Raw genomic sequence first — 9,338 nt, 5'->3', positions numbered from 1 at the left:
GCGATTTCGCAACCGGCGCACCGTTTAAAAACCGGCTCAGGCCGGTTACGGCTTACTCTCGCGTTCAGCGGTATGTTGCGCAACTATGTATTTCGCAAGACCGCAAGCGTATTTCCCGTTTGCTGTGGTCCATCAGCTGTTAAAATCCTTCCTCAATGGGTGCGTAATTTGAACTCAAAATTATGGTGGACTTTTATTCGGCGTGGGCGACTGTATCTTAGAGATGAGGTGTAGTAAATGTGTTAAACCGAGAATTCCCGTGATATAATCTTGGGAAGTTTAAATCTCACAGTAACTTGCTGGGCGAATCGAAACGGCCTACGGTATCGCTGCTATGCCTCCAAAATACTAGCGTCTCCCAGGCAGCAAACATTTTCAACGAAACTTCTTGCGCTAAGGCTAACCCTACCGTGTTTCGTAATAGAAGGGCGCAACCAATCCGGTCGCTGTGGGGCATGCCAGCCTTCCCTGGTCTACAAACGAGAGACTTTAAAAGCGAGAGAATCACCTCCCACTCTACTTGGTTTCGCCCATTTCGCAACAATGCCTGTTTATCCGAAGCTACCAGCTCCGTGGTATTTAAAAGAGCCGGACGTCGCACGGCAAGCCATTGCAACAAGTAATGCACGCTGAACGTTAGGCTGTAAGAGCGAGAAGACTTGGGCTGGCTAAGTTGCCTGAACTTCACCAACGCTAAACGAATTGTACGAGAAGGAAGCTAGAGCAAACAAGTATATAAATGGCACCATTAAATAATTGCAGCACTGCACCCCTTCTTACTAAAATGACGAACGAAGAGGTTTCGCTGAAGCCGATTGTGAAAGACGTATCCTGCCTGAGTTCTTCAGAAAGTATGGACGCCTTCGACCTCAATCATAACCAAGTTTCTGCTAAAGAGGCGCAAGAGAAAACGGCCCCGAATACGGAAGACCAATCGCACAAACCGAGGCGAAGAAGCTGCCAAGAAATCAATGCCCGCACGCGAAAAATGATTTTCAGCATATTCGAAAAGCACCTCAACACAAACCTCAATGTTCTTGTTCTCGGACAACGCGGATCAGGTAAAATCACAGCAAACATTTAATCTGTGCGACAGCGCATTAAATCGTTTCTTTCTCCGCAGGAAAAACGTCTTTGATCAATTCCATGTGTATGGCGTTGAATCAGAAGTGGTCCGATAAAGCCAGATACTGCCCCGGACGTAATCATGTCATCGACGAGTGCGTAATCCATAAAAACCGTTCCGGCGGCAAGGTAGTTTTCGCCGACACCAGAGGCTTCGAGGACATTCACGACGCTGACCACGCAGTTTTGATCCTGCGATACGTGTTAGAGGGAAGAATACCCGCCAAATGCATACCCTGCGTCCTTCTCATGAACAACGAACTGATCAAGAAAAGGTATCATCGCGGGTACGACCCGAATAAAAGAATCGACTGTGTACTCTACGTGTCGGCCATCGACGAAAAGCCTTCGCAGAGATTGATGGAGATCGTAGAACGAGCGCTCGCAACTTCAAAACATACCTCAGTAAATCGTAAGTTGCACTTCTGTATTTTCTGGTATCAGTTCAAAACGTGGGACAGTTCTTTTCGGACATAATATTCCCCTCGGTAGTTATACCTGGTAGTCTGGCAAACAGGGCTCACACGCAATCGATGTGTGTTCAGCCGAGCGTGACGCCGGCTCTTTGTGGCGTAACGTTACCTCTTAACAAAGAGACAGAGTTCGCCTTTTTTCCTCTCTCGCTCGGCCCGCTAGTATCTTTTTAAAACCGTGCAAAACTTGTTTACGCCAACCGCCCCGCGGCATTACCGCGCGGCATTGCCTAGCAAAGACGCGCTCTTTGTCGCATAAGATGTTTGACCATAATATTTTCTTTTCAACAGGAGTGCCTATCGTGTCGGTCGCCACTAAATGTGACTCACTGTCTAACGAGGACAGAAGCAGACTGGAAATGTCGCGCGGTATTCTACAATACAGTTTGGAACACCGGTTGTCGGCCGGCGCGCCTGATAGTATGGATCTACCTCCGCGAAAAGTGTGCAATTACAGATGCGAACTCGAACCGTTTAGCGACGAATCCGCGAATCCCACGTCCGTAGAGCCGTCTATGGATAAGGACAGTCAGTTACTTGCGGTTTGGCGTGAGATCATATCGCGCACTACGGCTTTGGGCGGCGATAAACGGAAAAGAGCTTATTCAACGCCGTCGTCGTCTCGACCGCAAATGTGCAGCTGCCTGCCTTTTCGCTTCGACTACAAGCGGTTAAGGAGCGGGTCCTTCTGACTAGCACGCCCCCGAAGAGCCCCTAAAAGACAGCCGTCGTGACGGCGGTTTCTTGCGATATTGCGAACCTTCAACCACACGAACACTGTTACGCGGAGAATGTTGAAGTGCTCTGCGGACTACAATAGTTGAGTGGCTCCGACGCTGGATGTCGGATACTTACGTGTTAGCTGGTGCCCTTTCAGTCTTTTTCCATGATTATTCATCACGCACTGTTGAATTCAGCTCTTTTTCGTCGCTGTTTGTGGCCGCATCTGTGCAAACCATGAGTGGTGTTTTTGTTTTTTATTCGCATTGTCTTCTGTATCGACACGTCGGCCGGGTTTTTGTTGATCTGCGCGACCCCAGTATCAATCATAAGTTGTCACACGTTTGTGGTGTATGGTACTGTAATACCCGAGGGGTTGTTTTGAGTTGACCGCCTCTGCTTTGTTGACTACCGACTCACTTGTCAGTCGCGATGTGTGGAGACTGTGACTGAGCGCAGCCAGACTATTGCCGTTTCATGCAATATCCTCAATGCGATTTTATTGCTAGGCCCCCGGGTTTTCCGACCGGCCGTTTCTGTTGAAATTTATCGATTATACACGCAAGCAGTATTAGTCAATTTTTTTCTTCTTTAAACACCTTACCATCAGACTGTTTTGTCTACTTTTACAATAAATGAGATTTTCACTGCACGATCATACGGGTCTTGGTAGCGCGGCAGTGTTTGCAAGTGTAGGCCAAGAGCAGGACTCGCCGGTTATCGAATTGTGTTGGCGTAGATAGCGAATAATCGCAGCTTTGTCCTGTTGAACGCGGGTTAAGTTCATCACAAAGTAGGCGAGGGTATAGTTTTAGGTAGCATCTCATTTGTTGGCTTGATGCGGGCTGGAAAACATGGCGCGGACGCAGTGGCGGATCTCAGCCTTACGTCCTCGGTAGTGTATACACTAGAGTTGATTCGGTACGCGAGCAAATTCGATGTAAATATTGCCGGTTTCGGAAGAAGTGATCATTTACTCGATCCTGACACCGGGTGGATATTTTTCTAGGCCATGCCAACTGTACAAGGCAGCTCTGCCAAGTAACGAATGCGAGAATGAACCTTCGTACGGCCCGAATAAGAGTAAATAATATATATTACATGAAGAAAAAAAATAAAAGGAAACGCTCGAAAAGAGGCAAGCGCAAAGTCCTCGAATTAATAAACGTTATTATGAACCTACGACGAATCAGCTATGAAAGCGTACGTAGGCCTACTTCTGTAGCCAGGATCAATTACTTTTTTGGAGAATTGGGGTTGACCTAAGTTAACAATGAGGGGCGTAACGGATATATTGCTACATAGAGAAGCATTATGACGTCACAATTACCGAGTCGAATATTCGGGCTCATTACGCCCCCTGACTACGCTCTACGCATATGAGAGGAAGTTGTTGGTTTTGTCAGTCATCTCAAAATAATGTATTATATTCTGGTACGGGATATCTCGTAACGTAAGTCTTACGAAACCATGGTGTTGCATTAGCCTCAGTATGGTTAACGGCTGAAATTATGGTTTAGTGAACTAGTCGATATAGCCATCAGTGAGGGTTACCATATGTGCGTCTTTAGGAGGATTTGTCCTCCTTTTTCAAGAAATCCAAAATGTTCTCCTTTTTGGAAATTCGTCCTTCTTTGTAGATTTGACAGTCAGGCTAATGGACAGCCCGGACTCCAAAACGCCATAAATGACGCCAAATCGTTTGAGCGGGTCATTCGGGAGTCGGGATGACCTTTTTTCACAGCAATATCCCCAAAAAGTTGGTAATTCGGGAGTCGAATCGGGAAGATGACCTACCTTTTTTTAAGTCAACACAACAAGATTTCCAGTACAAATTTTAGAATCATCCGTTTTCTAGTCCGGTAATCTGACTTTTATGATTTGTAGAAAGTGTCCTCCCTTCCGGATTTCAAAATATGGGGACCCTACATCATTGCTACCTTTAGATCAGTGCTCTTCAACCTTTTACGTCGTGGTACACCCTTTTAACGTTTACTCGATACTCGTACACTCCTGACCACATAACTCACTGATTCCGCATATAAGACTAATCCAGGGGTGTTCAAACTACTTGCTACTCACGGACGTGCTTTGATTTCATATATAACATACGGCCGCATTCCGGCGTAAAGTGGTCATGGCCCATCTGGCCGTCATATACTAATGCGGAGAGCCCTTGTGATGTTCTGTGCCATCACTGATTTTTTGAGATAAACCTTGCGTATAAAAGTTTTAAATTGGAGCAGGAGAACACCCCTGCACCTGCATGCTCGCTATCTATACACCAAATACTGGATTCCCCGACTAGTCGCATAGGGTTAATTTCGTCGATAATATGGGCACTTTCATATATTGCTGTCAAATGTTCATCAATTATTAGCCAACGTGATCAGATTAACCGACATAGCTGATGGAGGGTGTGCTTGAAAATGTTGGGCTCAAAGCTATTGATGATGCATCTTCGGGTTTTTATTAATCAATTTGTTGCATGTTTTTATTTTTTGACCAAACGTACTTGCAAAACCTTCATTTGTGGGACGCACACGAGACGCGCACTCCGATGGGGTGGATCGTTTTCCTCTGCGGTTCGGATTTGTCCGGCGGACTCAGATTACACTATTATTTATATTAAAAACACAAAATCCACGTCGCCTTCAATCGCGCAAAGCGTGAATAAAATTTTCAAGTTTAAAATCTCTCAAAGATTCGGGAACCAATTCGTTAATTCAAATTGCATATTGGAGGACGCCAACACACGGAAATTTAATTACGTGAAGAGAGCCGATTAATTATTGTTTAGCGACTGCCTGCCAGCAACGTACGTCTGTAGGTTGGACACCTCTAGCCTGATGAAATAAGGATGAGCAAGGTTGCAACGTATTTGAAATGCTCAATACTAATCAGGGCTCGAAGTTACCGGACCAACATCTAGCACGGTGGTTCTCAAACTCGACCCACCGAGACAGGCTGGCTACGACCCTGCAATTATGTACAATACACTATTTATAAGCATCTCGCAGAAAGTATATCAATTCAATATTTATGATCTCTCTCGTCGATTTCCTCAAGAATCATTACAGACAGATATCGCAAGCAAAACAAACTCCATCCTGTTCTACTCCAAAAAGAACAAATAAATCATTTCCTAGGGTTACCATATGTCCTCTTTTAAGAGGATTTGTCCTCTTTTTGACTTTTTTCAAAGCGTCCTCGGAAGACGCCCTTTTGTCCTCTTTTTTGAGATTTGTCCTCTTTTTTGAGAATTTAGCTCAAAATTACGCCCAAAATCGACTGAGATGCCGTAAATCAGCACCGAAGTAACCCCCAGGCGGGTATTTCGGGAGCTGAGCCGGAGATGACTTTTTTTTTTAGTGTCAACCACCTTAAAATGTGACGGGAAAACTGTATTTTGGGCGCTGAGCGAGAAAGTTTACCTTTTTTTCAGTCAATCGACTACAAAGTGAGAAAAATTTACCCTTTTTCAGGATTTTCCACAGGTTTTGCAAGTCTGAAAAAGTGTCCTCTTTTCAGATTTCCAAAATATGGTAACCCTACCATTACCAACATTTAAATAAGGAGAAGCATTTGCTCATGACATCAGAACAGGAATGTAATGGTGCGTAATGCACACCCGGTCAACATGTTTCGAAGCATAAACTTACGGAAAATAAGAAGAATATCGGCCTGGTGTAAATGACCATAGTAGTCGACAAACACCATGAATACCCCAAAAACAAACAAGCATAAACTTGCCTATTTATTGTGATAGCTAGTCATTGGTCAATTTTAATGGTAATCTGGTACACCCCTGTACACCCCATCTGAGTGGTACACCCTTTTAAAGTTTTGGTACACCCTAGGGTGTACGAAACACCCGGTGAAGAGCACTGCTTTAGATTGCAGTTTAGGTATTAGCACACGTCTCCAGTTGCGATCACTTGTAGCCAGTTTTGAATCTTCGCTTCAATCGGTTAGGATCCAGCTTTGAACCTTCACCATAATCGGTTACCAATTTTCACCTTTCATCGTTCCCGCATCACAAGTAGGGGGTCATTAGATCATTAGCAGTCCTGGTCGCCAATGACGGAAGTCTTGAACTTTCACCTTAAATCGAGTTCAATTAGCACCTTTTACTGAGTGGCAACTTTCGCTCCTTCAGTAGCGGTATCGCAACGATATTGTTATCAAGAGTTACAGGGAGTCCAACTCGACTGATCAAGTGATCATAATTGCTAACCACACTACGAAGGATGGTAGTAGCGTGATGATTGAATCTATGCTATACATTCAGTCTCAATTTTGATTCGATTTCGAATTTTTCAATCGGAGGTAGAATGTGGCGACTGATTTTATTTTCTTGGAGTTGCAGGCTTGCAGCACGAGTGTTGCTTTGGGGGATAATGGACATGTAGGCAGATAATGGACATGTTAGCAGGGGAGATAGTGTAGTGGTTACGATAAGCCCAGCACGCAGGCGAACCGCGTCCGATTCCCGTCGGAGGTTTATCTGGGCTCCTCTTCCCCTGCAACAAAAAAAGCCCAGAAAAAGACCCGATGGAAAGGAAGGAAAGGAAAGGACGTAGTTTATTTTGGTCCTTGATGTTTTTTTTTGCGGCATATACACCGACTCATGATACACATACACACGATCTGCGCATATGCATACCATGAGTGCATGATGTGCATATGCCGCTGGACAAGGAAGTGCAGATATAGCTTTTACGACTTTCTAAGTCATGCACCACCCATCCATGCTATCCCAGTAATGCATGAGTGCCAAGCAGGGAAGCCATGGATACCAGTGTTACTAATCAAGTCTTTGGTCTGACCCGGCCGGGAATCGAACCCACGACCTACCGATCAAGAAGCCGGACGCTTAACCATTACGCTATCTTGATCGGAAAGCACTCACAATGAATGGAAAAGAACTAGTAGAAAGGGCCGCGGCTTCAAAGAGATCAACATCGAAAAAGAACTGTGACATCGGGCACTCTAGGCCGAGGTGGATGTCAGAGTAAAGGATCGCTACTGATGTGTGTCGTTCTACATCAGGCCTGGGCAAAGTGCGGCCCGCGGGCCAAATGCGGCCCGCGAAGCTATTTTGTGCGGCCCGCGAAAGGTTGCTTGGAATTCAAAACATAAAACTTGCTTCTTTAATGACTAAAACCATAGGGCTGTATTAAATGAGCAGGAAATTCGTTTACCTTGAATCCTGTTCAATAATATGCCACGGTTACGCTGCCTTACGTACCTGGCAGCGTAATCAAGATTCAAAATAAAGGCAATGTCGCAATTATGAGTAGCAATTGAAGCCACAAGAAATCATTCTTGCCATATAGTTTAGTCCAAACCTTCCTTGTTGACATTGTCACATTACGCATTATACGTGATGTGTTTCAATTTGTGACGTGATATGTTTCCAAATCCATAATTCTTAAAACAAGTCAATCAGTGCTCGCGATTACTATATGACTCACCATATCACCCTTACAGGATTAACGGGCATGTCGAAAAGAAGGTTTAGGTTTAGAATTTAGAGCACTAAATATTCGCATACTGGAGTCAGGGGTAAACCCAACCTTTCAGTTTTTGCCGATTATGTCGCCGAGATTAGGGATTTTATTTAAAGTCGGTCCTATGGCAGAAGCACGAAGCACTCAGTCAAGGGAGGGCGAAGTTCAGAAAAACTGCAAGCTTCCTTCAACATAAAGGGCATTTACCCTGCACGCTCCTCGAACGGCAGCGACCAAGAAATATGCTTTGTACTATTGCATATATACATTTCAATGCAGTTCTCGAACTGGGAGAAGTGAAAGCATCAGAAGGGTGGCGCGAACCCGAAGTGGATTGAACTTGTTGCTTGTACTTGTTGCTATGTGTATTGTCCGACTTTGGTCTTTCACAATTATCTCATCAACAGCCATATTCTTCCATGCCATCAAACTATCCGTTGGGATTGCTAGCATTCTGGTTGAATTTTTTAATATTTTGTGATATCATGATAAGTGGGCGTGAAATTGTTCACAATCATAAAGAGAGGCGTGCCTAAAAACGTTTGACAACCACTGTTTTAGAGTCTTAATAGGAGAACGTGGATAGGGGTTTAAAGAGAGCTAAATGTATCATGTTTAACATTGTTTGGAATCATGACAGCTAATATATATTTCTTTTAATAACCGTCACCTTCTCATTACCTAATATCAACACATTCACTGAGCAGCATTTAGTAGCAATGTAATTTGAAAATAAAATTAACATACGCTGGAGAATATAGCTAAATTTTTTACTTGGCCCGCCAACATATTTATTTTTCTCATTTGGCCCGCGGAGGAAAATAATTGCCCACCCCTGTTCTACATCCTCCTATCTGTTCATGACATCGCATTGTGTCTTATCGCATTGTACATTGTGTGTGACTTGTTCAGATCAAAAATATAACCCATCCATGTTATGTTATGTATTTCTGAAATAGAATAGCAGACAAATTTGAAAGGAGCATTATACACCCAGCACCCAACATCCTACTTCCTTCGCGTCTCAAATTAAGCTGTGCGCTTGCGCCTACATGCGGTAAGTCAGAAATCAAAAGTAAGGTTTTCCAAATGAGCTGTCACTGAGCCACGATTTGACTGCGTCGTTAGTAACATTAAAACGCTTGACATTCCGAACTTTGATCGCTTGGTACAGGTGAGAATAACGCAGACCGGAGGGAGTATTCAAAACAAGCGGTTATTCGCCGCTCTAGTCATACCCCACTAAATAGTAAATACCACTCCTAGCAAATATCTGTTATTTTCTGTCTTACTGATGCACAGTGTTGGGATGACTCGAGTCATGACTTGACTCGAGTCAACTTTTTCGTATGACTTGACTTGACTCGAGTCACTTTGGAAAAATGACTTGACTTGACTCGAAGCTTTAAAAATGCGCATTGACTCGTGACTCGAGCAAAATTTACGAGTCAATTTCAAGTCATCAAGTAAACGGTGTCGAATAAATCACTGTATCTTGTGTATGTTC

General features: G+C 44.1%; 1 protein-coding gene across 1 annotated transcript; it reads left to right on the top strand.

Moving 5' to 3' along the window:
- The first annotated feature begins 590 nt into the window (after positions 1-590).
- Positions 591-2,973, top strand: LOC145455220 (uncharacterized). Its single transcript, XM_080333172.1, has 3 exons — positions 591-1,061; positions 1,124-1,537; positions 1,890-2,973. Exons 1-3 carry the CDS (start codon positions 740-742, stop codon positions 2,288-2,290), a joined length of 1,137 nt encoding a protein of 378 aa, XP_080189298.1. The 5' UTR covers positions 591-739; the 3' UTR covers positions 2,291-2,973.
- Positions 2,974-9,338: the final 6,365 nt, after the last annotated feature.

The sequence above is a fragment of the Botryllus schlosseri genome, chromosome 14 (genome assembly GCF_051294905.1).
Source record: "Botryllus schlosseri isolate E-star chromosome 14, Bs_hap1, whole genome shotgun sequence".
In the NCBI taxonomy this organism is placed as follows: Eukaryota; Metazoa; Chordata; class Ascidiacea; order Stolidobranchia; family Styelidae; genus Botryllus; species Botryllus schlosseri.
This window is presented reverse-complemented; position numbering and strand designations above follow the sequence as displayed.

Bases quoted from the DNA above. Each gene is read 5' to 3' on its own strand.
- LOC145455220 (XM_080333172.1), top strand. From the start codon at position 740: ATGGCACCATTAAATAATTGCAGCACTGCACCCCTTCTTACTAAAATG. The intron at 1,062-1,123 runs GTAAAATCACAG...CTTTCTCCGCAG, and splicing joins TCTCGGACAACGCGGATCAG to GAAAAACGTCTTTGATCAAT. The intron at 1,538-1,889 runs GTAAGTTGCACT...TCTTTTCAACAG, and splicing joins AAAACATACCTCAGTAAATC to GAGTGCCTATCGTGTCGGTC.